The sequence below is a fragment of the Canis aureus genome, chromosome 34 (assembly GCF_053574225.1).
Source record: "Canis aureus isolate CA01 chromosome 34, VMU_Caureus_v.1.0, whole genome shotgun sequence".
NCBI lineage: Eukaryota > Metazoa > Chordata > Mammalia > Carnivora > Canidae > Canis > Canis aureus.
Window position 1 is genome coordinate 19835915 of NC_135644.1, and position 21498 is coordinate 19857412.

Sequence of the window (21498 nt, forward strand, 5' to 3'; positions counted from 1 at the left end):
ATATCTGGTTTAAGATCAGCATCCTTTCCACAGTGCTTTGTGTTTCTCTTTTCCTTTTTTTCCAGTATTGGAGAAAGTAAAGCCGAACATGCCTATAGTTTTCCTGCCTGTCGTGCTGGGCATGTTTACTGCAATCACTTTTGGTCACACAAAAGTCACACACATTTTCCTTATTCATTTTTTTTTAAAGATTTTATTTATTCATTCGAGAGAGAGACACAGAGAGAGAGGCAGAGACACAGGAGGAGGGAGAAGCAGGCTCCATGCAGGGAGCCCGATGTGGGACTCAATCCCGGGACTCCAGGATTACGCCCTGGGCTGAAGGCAGACACTTAACTGCTGAGCCACCCAGGTGTCCCTCCTTATTCATTTTTTATTCCAAAACAGTTTCTGACTGGTGTTGCACTTTTTCTGTACAGATAATGTTGGAGCTGGCACGATTATACCTGGCACAGGAAGATCCAGATGCCTGCCTCCGGCAATGTGCTCTACTTCTCCAGAGTGACCAGGACAATGAGGCTGCCACCATGGTTAGTCCAGGAGACTTCAGTGCTGTAAAGGCATTGTGGTTTTGTTTTGTTTTGTTGTTTGTTTGAAGATTTTATTTATTTATTCATGAGAGACACAGAGAGAGAGGCAGAGACACAGGCAGAGGGAGAAGCAGGCTCCAGGCAGGGAGCCCGACATGGGACTCGATCCAGGATCACACCCTGGGCTGAAGGTGGTACTAAACCACTGAGCCACCCAGGGATCCCCAAGGCATTGTGTTTTATATTTCATGTGGAGGTTTCAAATTTTACCCCGATAAAACTAATACTTAGGCCTAGCTTGTGTTGGCTTTTGGAAGAAATAATATTTTTAACATCATTAATACATTTTACCAATAAAGACCAAGAATCTTTTTGTTTCTTAAGAAACAAAGAATAGTAAACCTAGTCTAGCCTTTACTTACGCTTTTGGGTCTCGTTAATTTTCCTTCATGCCTAAGAGGATCCTTCGTCAGGAGCTGTTCACGGGATAAAGCTACCATTTGCTAAAGACTAAGTTTTTTGTACTTAGCCAGAGATGCTGGACTCATTTAAAAGTTTCTGTGGGACTTTTGGAGTTACAGAAAAAAACTGTCATTCTAAGATGGTGTGTTTCTGAGTTTTGCTTTGCTTCCTCATTTTTGCCTGGGTTGAGGTATGCATTGCTTTTCAAACAGCTACATAGATGACAGTGTGTGAGGTTCACTGAAAGTTATCATTATGGCTGAAAAGAAATATAAAAAGTATCCCTTCTAAAACACACAATAAGAAAAGCTCAGTAGATCTTGCTCATTTTATTCCTTTGAAATATTTAGGGTTTAAGAGTGTTTGGGGTCTTTAAAAATCTTCTCGTCATTTTAGCCACGTCCAGGGAGGCATCTTTTCTATGATAACACATAGAGTGTGCAATTCCCTTCAAATTTCTATTTTTAAAATAACCACTTGAGACATATTTTCTGCTAAAAATAAAGTTTTGTGAGCAGAGCGATCTGTTTCACATCTTTAATTATCTCCCGTTAGGCTGATATCAGGGCTAATCTGCTGAAGGTGTACTTGAATTTTAAACGGCTCCTTTTTATAAACTTTGCCCTCCTCTTGTTTTTCGTGTGTGTTTACGTAGCCCTAAATCTTGACAGGAAAGGATACGCTTTGTCAATACGGCAATATTTTTATTTTTATTTTTATTTTTATTTTTTTTTTTTTTCGGCAATATTTTTAGAACCAACTTTTACCTTTATAGATGATGGCCGACCTCATGTTCAGGAAACAGGACTATGAACAAGCGGTGTTTCATTTACAGCAGCTTTTAGAGCGCAAACCAGGTAAATATCCACTGATTATGTTTTTATAACACAATCACTTCTCTTCTCCTCCCTTTGCCTGTTGGGGAAGCCTCGGTTGAACCCAGCTGTCCACTTATTCCACACTTGCCCCTGAGCAGCAGGAAGCGCTGTAAGGAAAACGCAACACCATTGACTGGCCTCCCATTGAATTATGACCACAGACCCCAGTGGGCCCTCACATGCTGCCTGGCAGCTGCTGTGTTTCTCTAGTGAATTCTCTCACTCCAACTGCTTTGTACACTTTCTCCTCCCTCCTCAAGCCTCCAGTCCCCTTTCCCCCTTCCCTGTTCTCAGCTAAAAATGCTGCCTCCTACTTGAGTCGGAGGAATGACTGGAAGAGAAGGTCTCCATCGGCCTGTCACCAGGCCTGCCTGCCCCCAGCGACTGTCCTCCCCGGGTGTGCCCCCCACGCGCAGCCCCCCACCACCTCCTGGAGGGCTCTCTCCCTCCACTTCTCTCTCCTGCCCCCGTCGTTGTTTCCTCTGTCTGCAAGGAGCGTGGTGTGAGAGCCCTTTGCTGAACCCATTCTTTTTTTTTTTAATAATAATAAATTTATTTTTTATTGGTGTTCAATTTGCCAACATACAGAATAACACCCAGTGCTCATGCCGTCAAGTGCCCCCCTCAGTGCCCGCCACCCAGTTGCTGGTGGACCTCCTCCCCTTCCACCACCCCTAGTTCGTTTCCCAGAGTTAGGAGTCTTTACGTTCTGTCTCCCTTTCTGATATTTCCCACACATTTCTTCTCCCTTCCCTTATATTCCCTTTCACTATTATTTATATTCCCCAAATGAATGAGAACATATAATGTTTGTCCTTCTCCTATTGACTTATTTCACTCAGCATAATACCCTCCAGTTCCATCCACGTTGAAGCAAATGGTGGGTATTTGTCGTTTCTAATGGCTGAGGAATATTCCATTGTATACATAGACCACAGCTTCTTTATCCATTCATCTTTCGATGGACACCGAGGCTCCTTCCACAGTTTGGCTATAGTTGCTGAACCCATTCTTAACTCTCCAGTTACTCTTCCTTCCAGCTGCTGCTCCATTCTTGCGTTGTCCTTCCTAGCAGATTTCCTGTAGGCAGCATCCACCCGTGCTGTGTCCCCTGTGTCAGCTCGCCTCCGGGGCCCAGGGCAGCCCCTTCTGCAGGGCAGCCAGCCACTCGGTGCGGCTGGATCCTGCATCGGATCCTGCATCCACTTCTTTTTTTTTTTAATAAATTTATTTTTTATTGGTGTTCCATTTGCAAACATATAGAATAACACCCAGTGCTCATCCCGTCAAGTGCCCCCCTCAGTGCCCGCCACCCAGTCACCCCCACCCACCGGCCACCTCCCTTTCCACCACCCCTAGTTCGTTTCCCAGAGTTAGGAGTCTCTCATGTTCTGTCTCCCTTTCTGATATTTCCCACTCATTTTCTCTCCTTTCCCTTTATTCCCTTTCACTATTATTTATATTCCCCAAATGAATGAGACCATATAATGTTTGTCCTTCTCCGATTGACTTATTTCACTCAGCATCATACCCTCCAGGTCCATCCACGTCGAAGCAAATGGTGAGTATTTGTCGTTTCTGATGGCTGAGGAATATTCCATTGTTTACATAGACCACAGCTTCTTTATCCATTCGTCTGTCGATGGACACCGAGGCTCCTTCCACAGTGCATCCACTTCTTAGCTCTGACGTGGATTGCTGGGCTCTTTGTGCTCAGCACGGCCCCTCCTTTACCCCCCTCCCCGTTAAGGGCTCTCACTGGCTACTGGCCTGCTAGCCTTACCTGGGCTTTCCCCTTCCTACGGTCCACCCCTTTGTTAGATCTGTGTTCTCTTTATGACCTGTAAATCTCAGAATGTTCTAGACCATGGCTCTTGAACTTTTAAATCTTTTTTTAATCCATTCAGCCCACTGGCTGACTTCATCCAAGCCTGTGGCTTTATGTGCTGTGTGTGTGCTGGTGTCTTGCAGATGTGCATCTCCGGTGCTGACTCCTACACACCACCGCCTGTTTACATTCCCCCTCGGCTGTCCCAGGATCTCAAGCCTAACATGTCCACAGAGAACAGTGGATCTTTCCCTCCCTTCAAATCTACTCCTTATTTCATTCTTCTCCTTAGGAAATAGCATCACTACTTACCCACTTAGGCCCTAACACTTTTTTTTTTTTTAAAGATTTATTTATTTATTCATGAGAGACAGAGAGAGAGAAAGGCAGAGACACAGGCAGAGGGAGAAGCAGGCTCCATGCAGGGAGCCCGACATGGGACTCGATCCCGGGACTCGCGCCCTGAGCCACCCTAGCATCCCAGGCCCTAACCCTTAGAGTGACCTTTGGCTCATCTTTCTCTGTACCACATCCTGTCTGTCAGCAGATCCCCTGTTTGCTCTACCTTCAGGGTAAATCTGAAATCCCATCACCTTTTGCTTCCTGTGCTGCTGCCACCTGGTCTCCACCGTCATCTCTCACATAGATTTTTACTGCTCTCTTCTCGTAACTCACCCTGGTTTCTGTTCCTTGCCTCTGGACAGTTCAGGAATGCTTTTTGCTGAAAACAGAAAGTAGCGGAGAATGCCCTCCCCCCTCGAAATTCCAGTGGCCCAAGTAATTATTGCTTTTTAATTTTTTCTCTTACGTACAAGAAGTTTAAAAGTAGGTGATGCAGGGAGTGTCACAAAGGTTCCACAGTATCAACAGGACACCTGAGTCCTCTGCCTTTCTCTTTGGTCTCCTGAGAGCGCCCTTCCATGGCCATCCTGTATCTATAACACCTCTTACTGCTCTGCTTTCTACCTTGTGTGTGTGTTTTAATATCACCCTTGTAAAAGAAACCAAAATAAAAATTATTTTTTAAGATTTTATTTATTCATGAGAGACACAGAGAGAGAGAGGCATAGACATAACACAGGCAGAGGGAGAAGGAGGCTCCCTGTGGGGAGCCCAATCTGGGACTCTGTCCCAGGACCCCGGGATCATGACCTGAGCCAAAGGCAGACGCTAAACCACTGAACCATCCAGATGCTCCCAAAACAAAAATTATAAATCACAGAACAAAAACATCAAGTGGCCCGGAAGTGTCGTTGCTGCTGTGTTTCCAGGACTTAAAACAGTATCTGGTCAGCTTAGTGCTCAGTGAATATTGAATAGAAAGAAGAGTGGAAGGAGCAAAGGAAAGAAGGGAGACGGAAGGAGGGAGGGGGGAAGGATAGGGAGGACAGGAAAGGAAGGTGGAAACAGTCCTGTGTATTAGCTGTGTTTTTACCAAGGAGAGTTTGAAGGCTCAGAGAAGTCCTAGAGCTGTCATTCAGTTCTTGTCAACCCTGGTGGCTCCACGGTGGGCCGATGGCACAGGCGATCAGAGCTCCCCGGTTTGGATGCTGTGAACCCAGGGTGGTTCTCCTTCCAGTAGGGCAACTCCAAGAACCATAAGTCCTCTATGTGTTATAGTTACTAATGCTTATACCTTTAAAAAACTTGAATTTGAGGGACACCTGGTTGTTTCTTGCCCCCGTGGGTCCCAGCTTCTGCTCTGTGTTAATTATGTCAACACCTTACCCCCTCTACTCTCTGAGAGTTCAAAATACAGGCCCATCCTGCCCACCCAGTTGCCCACAGCTGATTCTTGCTTGCTTTAGGCCTGTTATTTTTCTCTTGCTGCTCCTCTCCTGGGTTCCAGACTCAGTTTTGTCCTTTCCTTCTTCTCTGAACTGCCTCTTAAGGGAGCATACATGCTATTTTCATTCTGTCTCCAGCTGTTTCCATGTAGCAGCACTTTCCTCTGAGAGAATAATCCATCCTGGTTTCTTTAAAAAACACACCTTTGCCCTTGTGAATATTTTTAAGTCCTTGATGACATTAGGATGCTCACATAGAAGATTTGAAGAAGCCCTCATCTGTCATGTGAATTTCATTTCAGCCAAGTAACTTAGCATCAGCACTTTTTTTTAATAAATAATAGTCAAATTGACTGGCAGCTTTGGACTGTTTATAAACAAGTACAAAATAAATTATTTGTAAATTCAGCATAAGGACCTTGTACTCCAGAAATAGCAAACATCAAATGATGGGTGTCCACACCTCCAAATCCTTGCGTGTTTCTTTTCCCTTTCGCCTATAGTGTACTTTGCCTTCCTTATTCTTCTTCACTATCCTTCCCAACACATAGTCCAAAATATACTCACCCTCTGCCAAGAACAAAAGCTTGTGTCTTTCTGGCACCACTTACTGTGTAAGATGCCTTATGTGCTGCTGAGTAGGGTGATCATTTACCTCGATTTGCCTGAGACTGAAGGATCCCCTAGATAATGCGGAATTCCGAAACTAAAAGAAAGAAGGTCTCAACAATCTGGGACGCATTGATTACCCCAGTCCTGGATAACTCCCTTCATACTTCTTTATTTCTTTTAGCGATTGCCTGAAAATATTTCTGCATACATTTGTCTTCTCCACGAAACTGCAAACTCCTCAAGTTTGTGGGGATCACATCACGTTCATCTTACATCCCTGGCATTGGGTACATTGCCTGACACATAGATGGTGCAAAAGAAATGTTTATTGGCTGAATGGATCAATGAATGGCTCAAATATCTAGACATTTGAAAATATAAAATGTCAAGAAAATTGTCATTGTCTATGTCGTTGTTATGTTTTTAACCTTGTGTTCTATGCTTTATTCCTAGTAGGACTCCATTCACAGATCTGTTTTATCAGAACTATTCTAACGCCTCTGTGTTTATACTTTCCGCATGAATTATAAGTCATCCTTAGCAGCACATACCTTAAATTAATGCTGTATTTTAGCTTACTTCAGAAATACACTGTCTAATTTGACTTAATCTTAGTAGAGAATCCTTCTTATGGGTGGAATTACTGTTCTCTTGACAGATGACACCTCTTCTCTTTCAAAATCTCCATCAGGCAAAGTCTCTCTCTGGGTTTTCCCTCCCCTCACATCAACTGCTGAACAGGGCCCATCAGGTCTGACTGCGGAGGAGCCTCTATCACACACAGGGGGCCTCTCCTAGCCCCTGCTCACCCGGCGGCCAGCGCAGGTTCCACACTCACCTTCCAGCCTCTCGGCTCCTGCTGCCCCACACCTTCATAGGACTTCATCTCACTTTCATAAATCAAAAGCTATTCCTTTGCTTAAAATTTAGGATGGCTCTCCAGGATAGAGTCTAAAATCAGCATTCTTTTGATAATAAGATGGCCTTAAATTATTGGTCCATTTGTACCTCTTACCCCTCTTCCTCCACTTTAAGATCTAGAAACCTTGGACTTACCAGCACTCCCTGAGCACTGCTGCTCTGTCTCTCTGCACATACCATCTGCCCCCCTGCGGAACCCCTCAGAATGTCTTTGCTGCCTGGCGGGATCCTCCTCTTAGCCTTCAGGCTGCCCAGAAGGCTGATTCTGTGCGGAAACCTCCTGCGTCCCGCAGGCAAAGTTAGGAATTCTGTGCCTTGTAATTCCATGTAGCACCTTATTCATGCCATATCACATCACACTATAATTATTTTGATATTTTCTCACTATCCAACAACAAGTATGGCTAAGTTTTTTTTTTTTCAATGTAATACATTTCAGTTTTCAATGGATTCCTTAAGTACAGAAATTTGCCTGTTGTCAGATTGCATGGTTAACCAAAAGACATTAATGTAATTTTATCTATCAGTGGTGATGATAATTTGAATGTATTTGAATAGTAATACATTTCAGTAATATTACAAGGTGATAATTATCACCTAGCCTCCCAACGCTGACTTTAGAAAACATTAGCAATATGATGCACCACATGTATTAGCAATATCATAAAAAAAAGATAAAAAACTTTGGCCAGAAATTTTATTTTTTTATTTTTATTTTTCAAGATTTTATTTATTAATTAATGACAGAGAGAGAGAGAGAGAAACAGAGACACAGGCAGAGGGAGAAGCAGGGAGTCGGTCGTGGGACTCGATCCCGCATCTCCAGGATCACACCCTGGGCTGAAGGCGGCACTAAACCGCTGAGCCACCTGGGCTGCCCTGGCCAGAAATTTTAACCTTTATGTCCTGCCTTATCCAATACAGCTTCTAGATTCCACGAACTTATTATAGGTAGATACCCCTAGTTCCTATCAAAACTTTTGAACTTGTAAATATTCCTAATGACCATTGTATTTTTAAAGCTCTCTCATGACCTTGTTTTATTTGGTTTCAATGGCATTTTGAGGGTCAACATTATAATCCTATTTTAAGAAAATAAGTAATCTCTCATTTAGAGAATTTGAGTAATTTGCTTAAATTTGTATAGCTAAATGACAAGACTGATACATTTGAATCCTCTTTTTCTGAAACTCTATTCTTATCATGCTCTACTTTTTAGTGATGCTAAAAAGCAGGAAGAAAAAAATCTTGAGACCCAAGATTATAGGCCTAGGAAGGCAAATGATACTGTTGTCATAACCTAAATTATCTTGACATCATATGATAGAGTAGAGAGCCTACAGCGGTTTTTTTTATATATTTTTTATTGTGGTAACATAACAAAATACATAGCATAAAAGTTACCATTTTAGCCATTTTTAAGTGTACAGTTCAGTGACATTAAGCAAATCCAAATTATTTTGTAACCATTATCATTATTCATCTTCAGAACTTTTTCATCATTCCAACTAAAATTCTGTACCCATTAAACACTAACTCCCCAAGGTTCCCTCTCCCTATCCCCTGGCAATCACCATTCTTCCCCTCTATGAATTTGATGACTATAGATACTTTATATAAGGTGGAAATGTGGTATTTGTCATTTTTTGCCAGGCTCATTTCATTTGGTGTAATGTTTCCAAGATTCATCCAAGTTGTGGCATGTTGTCAGAATTCTCTTCCTTTTTAAGGTGGAATAATATCATTTATTTATTTATTTATTTATTTATTTATTTATTTATTTATTTTTTCATTCATTCATTCATTCATTCATCTAATGATGAACATTGGAGTGGTCTCCACTTTTGGCTATTGTGAGTAATGCTGCTGTAAATACTGGTGTACAAATATTTGCTTGATGCCCTGCTTTCAGTTCTTTTGAATATATACCCAGAAGTGGACTTGCCAGATCATATGATATTTTCTCTTCTTGGAACATAAAATCAAGGATTAAATTGCTTAAAAAGCATTTGTTTGTGTCTTTTAATTCTCACTCACTCTACAAAAATGATCGGCATAACATATAATGAGGATTTTTGCAAATCTCCTACTACGAATCCTGTGCTAACTGAAACTTCAGAGCCCAAATACCTAACAAAGCACAACTATAGAGAAATAAAATGTGAGCCATCAATATAATAGACTACTATGCAGCCATTGAAATCAACCATTTTTGAAGACCGTTTATTGACAGTTGGGAAATGTTTACTGTGTAATGTTGAACCAAAATTAAAACCCCAAGGTGCCTTCAATTTTGTATATATGTAAGCAAAGAAACAAAATTTTAAGCATGCATTTAAGTATTGTCAGAATGATTTTCACTCATAAATATATGAAAGGAATTGTACCAAAATGTTTTAATTTCCAGCTGGTGGGAATATGAATGATTTTTTTCTTCTTTATACTTTTCTGTGTTTTTCCAAATTTTCTAAGATGTCCGTGAATTATTTTTACAATCTTAAAAACATTTTAAAATTTTTCTCAAAACTTAGTATTTTAGTGATGCGAAAGAACTAGATAGAATTGGGAGAAGGCTTTCTAGGAACCTGCCAGGAAATTATACTTGACATCAAAGAACTAAATCAATTCTTTTTTCTCAGAAGATAAAATAGGATTAAAACACTGGGACTAATCTGTTACAGTTATATTATGGTAGCTAACATCCAGTATATTAGTCACATATACATAATAAGGCAAGTGTAGAGTAAAATTTCTAATTGCCCACCCCAAACATTAGCACCAAAAGGTACCATTCTCACCCCCTTCCTAGGTGCAATGAGTGAGAAAGGAGGTCAGAGATAGACTCGGCCTGTGCAATCTCATCAACCCTCCTGAATTTTACAGTTAGGATTTAGATGACCAATGCAGAGACTCTTTGTAGGTTTGGGTCCCAGGAACAGCTGAAAATTAAGTTATGACAAATGTACATTTTAATAGATTGGCTTGTATTTTATAGATTGGCTTCTCTCACTGTCCAGACCAACTGAACCTTTATCCAGTTGCTCACACAGTCTCTTTAGGGCTTTATAACCCCTAAGACATTAATTTTGCTTGTATTTAAATTTTGCTCATTTGAAGTAAACTATATTTTAATGAAATTGGATTATAACAGTCAAAACAAGAAATATAAAATGTTGTCCATGTCTGAAATACTGTTTCTTTCTAGATAATTATATGACATTATCTCGTTTAATTGATTTCCTGAGAAGATGTGGCAAACTTGAGGATGTTCCAAGATTTTTCTCAATGGCTGAAAAACGTAACTCCAGAGCAAAGTTGGAGCCAGGATTTCAGTACTGTAAAGGACTATATCTTTGGTAAATCTATTGGTGAATAAGTACCACGTAATAGTTATTTTCTTCCTTGTGAATAAAGTAGATAACCTTTCATTTGTCTTAAGATAAAACTTCATTTCAAAATATGTTAATGATTTTATTTACCAAAGAGCTTATAAATGACTTAAAGTTTGTAGTCAATGATTGAAATAAGTGATTTTTTTTTTCTTTTTTAAACATCTAACAAGGTATACTGGAGAACCAAATGATGCCCTTCGACATTTTAATAAAGCTCGGAAAGACAGTGATTGGGGTCAAAATGCCCTTTATAACATGATAGAAATCTGTCTGAATCCAGATAATGAAACTGTTGGAGGCGAAGTATTTGAAAATCTGGATGGAGACCTTGGGTGAGTTATCATTTGACAAAGTATCCCTTTTCTGGAAACACTTCTTAGGGATAAGAAGCAAGGATACCTTCTAAAGGAGGGCTCAATTCTAGGACAGCACTGATGAAAGGTCAGATGAAAAAAAATCATAGCTAGAATAGCTATTCTCTGAAACAAGCATGAAATGCTTTTAGGAGGTTTCCAGAACCAGAATAAGCAGGTTACGAAGATGCTCCCCTAATTACTCAAGTTGAAAACAAGGTAAGTTGTAGAATGTGATTACTTGAGTGAAAGTTGTCCACACAGCAATGGTAACTGCTTAGCAAATGGTAGTTCTATGCCACACCCTGTGCTTCATACTTCATACGCATTGTCCTATTTGCTCTCTGCTACAGCGTTGTGAACCACGCTCAGAATTAACTTGTCTAAGGTCATAGTAAATGATGGGGGCAAGATGTGGCCTGAGCTCTACGTGGTTCAAAGCTCCTGCTGGTAGCCTCTGTAGTGCACTGTGCTTAAATGATGTCATTGCTGTCAACCTGTGTTTGTTGCTTGTTCTCAGAATTGGGCAAGGCATGATGGGGGTATATAAGGATGTAAATGTATGAGGTATATAAGGTAGTTTCTGCCTTCAGGAGCAGGTAATTCACCTAGGAGGCAAGACAATATTCGAAAACCAATCTCTGACAAAGCAGAAATGGGTGAGATGGATATTAAGTGTTATAAGAATTCATAGAAATCTTAGCAGTGCCAAGCAGTCAGGGGAAGATGAACAGAGGAGTGAGCAAATTAGAACCAGACTGCTGAGAGATTTTAATGACAGATTTGAAAGTTTGGATTATAGAGACCATTGGAAGTTTTAGAGCAAGGGGGAGGCATGTTTATGTTTGTTTTAGAAAGGTTAAGGTAACATACTGTTATGCAACTATAGGCTGTCCTCCTGGAAATCCTTAGCAAAATAGTTGAAAATACAAAACTGGAACTCAAATGGGAGGTCACAGCTGGAGATACAGGTTTGGGAGAGTGTGTGCCCAGAGTAGGTAGTTAGAACCCAACGAATGGCCCTCTTTGCAAGTAGAATGCAGTGAGAACTAATTTTGGGCATGCTAGCATTTAAGGGGATTGGAGGAGGAAGGGCAGTGTGGTAGAAAGAGACCCCAAACTGTGTAGTGTTACAGAAGGCAGAGGAGGGGGACTCTGAAGAAGGTCGCCAACAGTGTGAAGTGTTTTAGAGAAGATAAAGCCTAAAGCCTGAGAAAAAGACCAGTGGCTTTAGTGATTAGGCTTTGAGAGTTTAGTTTCCTTTTATTAATTGGTTTATATATTTCTTTAAAAAATAAGATAATTGTTATTACATATTCAAATTGTTATTACTCTTGAAATTTACAGCCTTTTGACAGATACATAATTTTATAAGGATTTTATTTATTTGAGAGACAATGCGAGTCGGGGTGGGGGGCCGCACCAGAGGGAGAGGTAGAAGCAGGGTCCCCACTGAGTAGGGAGCCAGCCTAGGAGGCCAGATGCTGGGCTCAATCCCAGGACCCTGGAATCATGACCTGAGCAGAAGACAGCCACCCAGGCACCCTAGATACGTAGTTTCTTTTCTCAAAGTCTGATAGGCAGCTAAAAACACTGCAGTGCTTGGCACACAGTAGGTATTTCAGCAGGGTTAGTTATTTTTTTACTCCCTCCTTTCTTCCCTTTCATTTTCTGAGTAGAGCTACCCCTTGATAATTGTATGATTCTACTTATCCTGAATTCTAGCTTGATATTAGCAGAAACGAACGCACATACCACACGTAGATACCGTCCAATGTTTGTCTTCAGTCTAAAGTGAATAAATGTTTAATGATGTTTTATTAAAGCTATATTAATTGTGTTTAAATATAATGCATTATAACTGTGGTTCACTTTGTATTAGAAGAGAATGAGCGATATTTTGCAAAAGGAGTACTTGACATTAGGAACAGAAGAGAAACCAGTGTACCCTGGGGCTCATTCTAATCTCAATGAATTGTACTTCATGAGTAATAGACACGAGAGATTTATTTTTAATTGTATACAGTAATTCAACTGAGAAGCAAGAATCCGTGCAGTTAGCAGTGAGAACAGCAGAAAAACTCCTTAAAGAACTAAAACCTCAGACCATTCAGGGCCATGTACAGCTTCGCATAATGGAAAACTATTGCCTGGTCGCTACCAAACAGAAGTCTAATGTTGAGCAAGCATTGAATACCTTCACTGAAATAGCATCATCTGAGGTCAGTAGATTTTGTTTTTCAGCTTTATATTCTCTTTCCTTGGCAGTATAGAGATATGTATTTCAATTAGCTGTTTATTTTCTGAAGATTGACTTAATTACAAGAAAAAATTGTAATTTTTTCTAGCTTGCCATAATTCTACACAACGTACCTTTGTTTCCAGAAGATACTCTTTTGTTGCTACTTTGATATGTTGTTGATATATTTTTTCTATTAGAATGGTAAATTCTAGAGAAAGGAAATTCTTCTTCAAAAGGGCATAAATTAACTCTCAGAGGACTGGCTCTATTGTCTGGAGGATTTCTTTGTTGTTTCACTTAACTGACTAATGAAAATAAACACCTGGCTGCCTTGCTAGCTCACCTTTTCACATAGGCAAACTTGAAATGTTCCCAACTCTAGGGCTAAATGAGATCAATACTGACAACTTATAATTCAGTCATGCGAACAATGGTGGTGTTTTTTCGCGACACTGAAATACCCCCCTGCAGTAATAATAGTAGTAACAACAATAATAATAGAGCAAAGGCTTTCTTCTCTTTTCGGTTCGCCCAGATCCACCTTCTCACTCTCTGGGTGCCCTCTTTTCCCCTCCCTCACGTAGTGCTGTATTTCTTCAATACAGCTTGGAGTAAGGAAGGGATTCTAGGTCCCCACTCCATCAGCAGTGCGTGATAGCTAGTTCTAAGCATACTCCTTGGGTTTCACGATCATCCACTCAGCAGTGGTGTAGGCCACCAAAACCCCATAATTTATGTCTCTCAGAGGATATACAGAACTCCACTGTGTTTCAGAGGGCATAGTGGCAGCAGAAAGCTACCAGAAACTCCCTATAGTGGCCCCTTCCTCCTGCTTCCCACACCCCACGGGGGCTTTGGGGAGCCACAGCTCCTGTTGCCATTTGAGAACAAGTATCCTAAATGGCGCTGAATCACCACTGCCAGCCACCATGGAACTAACCAGCAAGGTAGCACCAGCAGCAGTGGCTTCCTGGAGCAGCCCTTCTGCTGACCCTGAAGTCATTTTCTTGGGGTGGGGGGGGAGTTGGGTGGAGGGCCATGTGGCAGTGGACGGATGAGAGTGGCTGACAAATAGAGACCAGAAGTAGGGGAGAGAGTTTAAATTGTGAGGTTTGAGGGAATACCAAAAGCAGTGAGTGACATCACGGCGGTTTCCTAGAAACACCATTTTTTGTGTGTTGGTGAGACTGCATTATTTTTATCAGTCTTACATATCTGATTAGTAATATCCCGCCCTCAAATCTGTGTACTGACCATACCGGCCAAAGACTGATGCATGAGCTGAAATTTCAGAAACAGTGAGTTTTATCTTGCCCTGTTTCCTTTTAATTCATAAGCTGCGTGTATTAAAGATACTGAATATCCATTAAGCCGCCAGTGGGTGCTAGGCCCAGTGGGAGTCGCAGAGGTGAACCAAGTGCTGTCTCTTCTGTCAAGTTTATCGTAATCCAGGGAAGATGAGGCAAAGCATACAGACTATGTACAAACCAGAATCTAGTACATTCTGTTCTCGAGTTGCCGTAAAAGTGCTGTAGGAAATAGTATTAGGAGACTGGGGAGGCCCTTTTGTGGAGAAGCATGCTCTAAGAAGAACCACGATAAATTACATTTTCACAGGCAGAGACAGAGAAGATACACTTTAGGGACAGGGGAAAATGTGAGCAAAGGCAAGGAGGCAGGGAAGCGTCGGGCATATTCACAACACAATGTGGCATCCACATTGATGGAAAAACAGACACGTGACAGGAAGTCGCGGGACAAAGCAGTGGAAGCTACATTAAACCCAAGCAAAGCTTTCCACCTGCTTTCATCCTGTCACCTTGAACCAGGAGGGTGCGTTGTTTGTCCCATGGCCGTACTATCCTCCATAATCTCAAGTTGCTGCAGCTCAGAGGGACAGAGAAAGAGAAAAGCCAGCTGAACACCATGGGATGTCTGCACCGGAAGAGACACGTGGGTCTAATGCAGGGGTTGGAACTCTGGTTTGTACCTTTAGAAACTATTCTTGAGTTCATTCAGGAGTGATCAAGCTGTGAGGAACTAATTCTAAGCAAACTCAAGGTGTGTGATATTAGTTTAAATGTTTTAATGATATTGGTTTAAATGTTTTTAATGTTTAAATGTTTTAATGTTTAAAACTTAGTTTTAAATGTATATTGTGGGGTATTTTTAGCATGTGACTAGATCTGGACATTTTTTACAGGAGTCTTCTTGTCTTGGACCGTCCTAGGACCTGGCTGACAAATTCAGAGCAGGCCTCTACTGTCTTTCCTTTCTCCAGGAGGAAGCAGAGGGCAGGGGTGCTCAATAATTGATGACAATACTCCTCAGGTTTCCAAAATCTACCACCAGTTGGCTGGATTTGGCACTCAGACCTTTTGCCATTCCTTAATTAGGGGAACCAATTACACATTGGGTGTTTGTTGGTAGGCATAGAATTACAACCAAAATAAGTTTTATCTTATTAAAATTATTAAATCTAAGTTTTAAGATAAGTTTTATCTTATTAAAATTAAAATTATTTTCATCAAGCTCTAAGGAATTGTCCTTCTCTCCTCCGGGGTTGTTTCTGACTTCCAACCCTGATGATCAGTGTTGGACAATGAACATACCACTCTACTGTCCTTTTGTAGCATTCCTTCTCGGTCACCCAAACTTGCTGTCTCACAGTGCACCTTTATTACGGTCATGATATTGTAGTTTCTGTATCACAGTTTCTCACCCTTTGTCTTTTAACCTGAAGCCTTCCTCGTTATAAAAACATCACAGTCCCTCTGCAGAAACGTAAGAAGCCACCCTAGCTTTAGCAGGGATATACACATACTGGGTTTCCTGGGTAGATCCCTAATGGCTTCCATTTATTACCAATTCTTACTAGTTTGTTGGTTCCATAGAGTGACATTTTGTGACACTGAACTCTCTCTAAAGGACCATTGTGTTTTACAGACACTATCAAGCTAAATCGTGTGGTCATGGTATCTGCATACTTATTAAATTATTTTGGCCACGTGTTGCCTGACCAAGTTTCCTCATGGTGGCTTGAGGCTGCTTGGTGTATTGATGAAAGGCCATCGCGCAGTGGTCTATGCGGAGCCAGATACCGAGTCCACAGGACAGTTCTCATGTTGTGGAGCACTCGCTGCTTGCCATGTTTCCTTTTAAGCATGGGGCATTAATCTAGAGTATCTAGGGGATCTGAAGTGTTGCTTTCTTACAGAAGGATCACGTTCCAGCCATTTTGGGAATCGCAACAGCTTACGTGATCTTGAAACAGACTCCACGAGCCCGGAACCAGCTGAAGCGGATTGCGAAGATGAACTGGAATCCTATTGATGCTGAAGACTTCGAGAAGGGCTGGCTGCTGCTTGCTGATATTTATATTCAATCAGCAAAATACGACATGGCGGAAGAGCTGTTAAAACGGTGCCTGCGTCATAATAAGGTAGGTGATTGAAGAGTAAAAAAATAGTCGTTAACTTTTGATGTAGAAACTTTCTGCAATAGGTCATTAGAGAATGTTGGTCCATTTCTAAGGATTCTTGTGTGGTTTTTGAAAAGTGTATATTCTTACCACAATCAGGAAATAAACATTAATGAGAAGAAAGAAGCCATTTGTTCTTGAAAATAAAGAAAAATAGAGATTTATGCAGTTTCAAGTTTCAGCTGTGGTATGCCCCACTTACAGAAAGTGTTTATGGAATGTCAAGCATTTGCCTGTGATTATCCAGCTCATCCCAGAACTAATGAAAATTGCAGAAGAACGTTAATTGCGGACGCCTGTCCCTCCCATTAAGAAATACTCTAGATGAATTTACTGCAGCTGCATGTTGTTTTCACATTATTAGAATCCACTATGCATAATATATTTTCTGGGTAAAAGTCTTTTCAGCATTTAATTTGTTTATTAAAAAGTCCTTATCTTTAGGTATGAAATTGAGAATCTTCAAGTCCATAGAAATCCGAGGTCTCTTAGGAACTACAGTGCATTTGGGCATTGCCAAAAGAGTGTCTTATTATAACATTTTTTAAGTTAAGAATTTGTTAGTATTTGTTGAGAAATAATTGTACTCAACTTAGAAACTTGAGGATATTTATCTTTACAGATCCATATCAATTACTTCAGTGTTTTAATCATAATAAATCTGTTTTATTCTCTTCCAGCAAATTAGATTACAAAGTGGATCTTTTGTTTTTAAAGAGCTATGGTCGTCTAATGCTAAGTTACTTTTTTACGAACTTTAAAAACCTAAAACATCAAGCCATTTATCAATTTATAGTCTGTAGATCTAATTTTAAGTTAAATTGACCTTGAAAAACAGATTCTCATTAATAGGTCTTGAAAAATGTAAACTTCCAGACCCCTCAGGCAAGAGAAACAAAACAAAAATAAACTATTGGGACTACACCAAAATAAAAAGCTTGTGCATCAAGACAGAAACCTTCAACAAAACAAAAAAGCAACCTGTGAGGTGGGAGAAGATATTTGCAGTGATATATTTGATAAGAGGTTAATATCCAAAGATTTAGAGAAGTTGAATAATCCAATTTAAAAATGGGCAGAGGACCTGAATCTATATTTTTCCAAAGAAGACATGAAAAGATGCTGAACATCACTAACCATCAGGGAAATGCGAATTCAGACCACGATGGAATATTATTTTAGACTTGTCACAAATGTTAGAATCGAAAGATAAGAAATAACAAGTGTTGGCAAGTATGTAGAGAAAAGGAAACTCTTGTATACTGTTGGTAGAAATGTTTATTGGAGCAGCCATTATGGAAAACAGATGGACATTCCTCTAAAAGTTAAAAGTAGAAATACCATATGATCCAGTAATTCCACTACTGGGTATTTGCCCAAAGAAAATGAAAATACTAATTCAAAAAGACATATGCACTCCCATGTTTATTGCAGCATTATTTACAATAACATATATAGAGTATGTATCTCCCAAGTATGGGGCACCTGGGTGTCTCAGTTGATTAAGCATCCAACTCTTGATTTTGGTTCAGGTCATGATCTCAGGGTCCTAAGATGAAGCCCCACATTAGGCTCTGTGCTCAGCAGGAAATCTGCTACTCTCCTCCACCTGCCTGCCCCCCTTCCCATTCTTCTGCCCCTCCCCTCACTCATGCTCTCTCTAAAATAAATACATCTTTTTTAAAAATAAATAAATCTTTAAAAAAAAGTGACCCAAGTGTATATAGATAGATGAACAAATAAAGAAGATGTAGCATTGTGCTCACTTCAGCAGCACATATATTAAGATGTAGCATACACACACACACATACACACAATGGAATATTACTAAGCCATAGAATGAGTCCTTGCCATTTGTGACATCATGGATAGACCTAGAGGGTATTAGGCTAAATGAAGTAAGTCAGAGAAAGATAAACATCATATGATTTCACTTATGTGTGGAATCTAAACAAACAAAAAACAGAAACAGACTCATAAATTCAAAGAACAAACATGATTACCAGAAAGGTTGGGAGTTGGGGGGGCGGGGGGGTGGACAGTGGGTGAAGAGAAATAAGAGATTCAGACTTCCAGTTATGGGATGAATAAGTCATGGAGATGAAAGGTACAGCCCAGGGAATATAGTCAATGATACTGTAATAGGATTGTATGGTAACAGATGGTAGCTACACTTGTGATGAGCATAACATAAGGTATAGACTTGTTAAATCACTCTGTTGTACACCTAAAACTAATGTAACATTGTGAGTCAACTATACCTCAATAAAAAAATAAATAAAAAAAAATAAGAAAACAGAAAAGAAAAAGAAAAATGTTAGCTGCCAGACGGCTGACCCTTACATGCCTAGTCCAGGATTAAGCAAGATTATGTGGGAATTAAGGTTTCAATGCAGATAGAATTTCAGTTTGCCAGAACACTGACAGCAGTATATTGCATGGTTGAACACGAATGGCTACTTTAGAGGCGCCAGTTTGGCTGATTAGACATGTCAATATTGGAAGCATGAGATTCAGGAACTAGAGCTTAGAAACCTTGAATTGTATAATTAAAAGATGGAGATCATCCAGATCTGGGACAGAAATGTACAAGATGACACTAGACCATCTTGTCATACCAGATGGCAAGGAAGCTATCGAAGATGATTAGAGTCATGTCAAGGACTCAGGAGCCAACTTGAAGACACACTAGCCAAAGTTGGAACACATTAACTTTCGATAAGAATAGTAACTGCAGTGGATTGAAACTGCAAATAAGTTTAAATCCATGAGTTTACAAAGATTCAAAAAAGAAAAGAAAATCAAAAACCTAATTGGTCACCGCTGAAATATGCCGATGAACTGTTATTTCTAAACCTGGCAAATAAAGGAAGTGCATTAAGCACTTCTCTTACCTTTCCTGTGTGAACTATACCATGGGTAACAATATAGTATAAAAGGAGATATTCTCAAGATGTTTCCAGCTAATAAATGAAGAAAGAGCGATAGATTATCACCATTTTCCAATCCCTGATAAATTAATGAATAGATATAACATCATAAAAAGAGAATCTGGTATTATGTGCCTCCTAGGGAAGAACACGCCATCTGTGATGGGGCTGGATTGGGGTGAGCAAGTAAAACCCTCACTTGGGGTCCAGAATTTAAAAGGGCACTTTAAGTAGTTATCGTAGGCAGCTGGTGCTACCATAACAAAGTACTCTAGGCCGGGTGGCTTATAGACAACACACATTGATTTCTCACAGTTCCAGAGGCTAAAAGTCTGAGATCAGCATGCCAGCCTGATTAGGTTCTGGTGAGGGCTCTGTTCTGGGTTGCAGGCCACCAGCTTTTTGTTGTATGCTCACATGGGGAAGCAGAGGGTGAGAGAACTGGCCGGGGTCTCTTATAAGGACACCAGTCCCACTCATGAGAGCTGCATCCTCATGACCTAATTACCTCTCAAAGATCCTATCTCCTGGTACCATCACACTGGGGGGGGGAGGATTTCAACATATGAATTTCAGGGGAATATAAACATTCACTCCGTTGTAGATAAATAATCATTTAATCAAGGTAATCAAGAGTATTATCATAAAAGATTATTATAATAAATAATGCAGTATTTTTAAAATCAAAATATCAAAATGTTAAATAGCACTGACAGTGCTGTGCTAAGCAGTATTGAAACCTGAAACAAAAGGGAAACATTATGCCTCTGAATCTATGTTTTTATGTATTTTTCGATGGGTAATGATTTTAATGAAAATATTGACATATTTTCTCCCATTAAAGTCAGGAAAATAAAAATTTTTTTAAAGATTTTATTTATTTATTCATGAGAGACACACACAGAGAGAGACACAGGCAGAGGGAGAAGCAGGCTCCACGCAGGGAACCCGACGTGGGACTTGATCCGGGACTCCAGGATTACACCCTGGGCCGAAGGCGGGCGCCAAACTGCTGAGCCACCCAGGGATCCCCCAGGAAAATTAAATTATTATAAATTTTGTTTGGGTATAAAGACAATATTCAAATGTAAAATGTTATGAGTTTCAATATCCCCACTTTTCAGTTTGACTTGTAAAAATTAATGTTTAGGGAAAGAACTAGCAATTAAAAAAATCACAAAAGTGCAGCTTGGTGGCTCAGTGGTTTAGGGCTGCCTTCAGCCCAGGGCCTGATCCTGGAGACCCGGGATTGAGCCCCACATCAGGTTCCATGCATGGGGCCTGCTTCTCCCTCTGCTTGTGTCTCTGCCTCTCTCTCTCTCTGTCTCTCATAAATACATAAATAAAATCTTTAAAAAAAAAAAAAGAAAAAAAGTCAGGAATCCCTCCTGACAGTGCCACACACACACAAAAAAAAATCACAAAAACATGTATACAGAGTTGTGCATTTTTCCCTATACCTCAGGCTCCAGTGTGACTCAGTAGGGCACTGACCTATGAAGTCTTTCACCTCTTTCCCCAAAGATTGAAATCAAATTTAAATCTCTAGCTCTAATTACAATTTCCAGCTATCAGTAACATAGGGGAAGCACCACAAGGATGCACTCAACTAAATCTGGGTTGTGACAAACTGTAGGATAAAAATTCTTGTTTGCTACATTTAACTGCAAGAAAAGAGACACACAGAGAGAGATGGAGGGGAACCTCTAGATCAAAAAGAAGTTGAGAGACATTTCAGCCAGTCACAGAGTATGGGCCTTGTTTGGTTCATCATCCTAACAAATTAAAAACCAAACAAAATTATGTTGAGACCATTGAAATTTGAAAAATGCCTGGATATCTGGTAATATCAAGGAGTTGTTACATTTTAGGTATGATAAACTGGTTATGTTTAAAGGAAGTCCTTATATTTAAAGAGGCATACTAAAAGATTTATGAATGAGACAGTACACTGAGGATATTTTATTTTCTAATACAGAAGGACAGCACAGGCATGAAGCTAGAGGTTAAAACAGTATTAGTCATGATTTAATTGTTGAAGATACAGGTTCATGGGTTTTTAACATGGTTAATTTTAAGTT

At 40.2% G+C, this 21498-nt stretch overlaps 1 protein-coding gene across 2 annotated transcripts in view; it reads left to right on the plus strand.

Moving 5' to 3' along the window:
- TTC21B (tetratricopeptide repeat domain 21B) overlaps window positions 1–21498 on the plus strand; it is a 78200-nt gene that overhangs the window by 49961 nt on the left and 6741 nt on the right. For both annotated transcript variants that reach the window (XM_077883438.1, XM_077883439.1), the window contains exons 21-26: window positions 420–530; window positions 1768–1849; window positions 10224–10374; window positions 10581–10742; window positions 12790–12985; window positions 16223–16447. In XM_077883438.1, the coding sequence (XP_077739564.1) occupies window positions 420–530; window positions 1768–1849; window positions 10224–10374; window positions 10581–10742; window positions 12790–12985; window positions 16223–16447 (927 nt within the window). The remainder of the gene's footprint in view (window positions 1–419; window positions 531–1767; window positions 1850–10223; window positions 10375–10580; window positions 10743–12789; window positions 12986–16222; window positions 16448–21498) is intronic.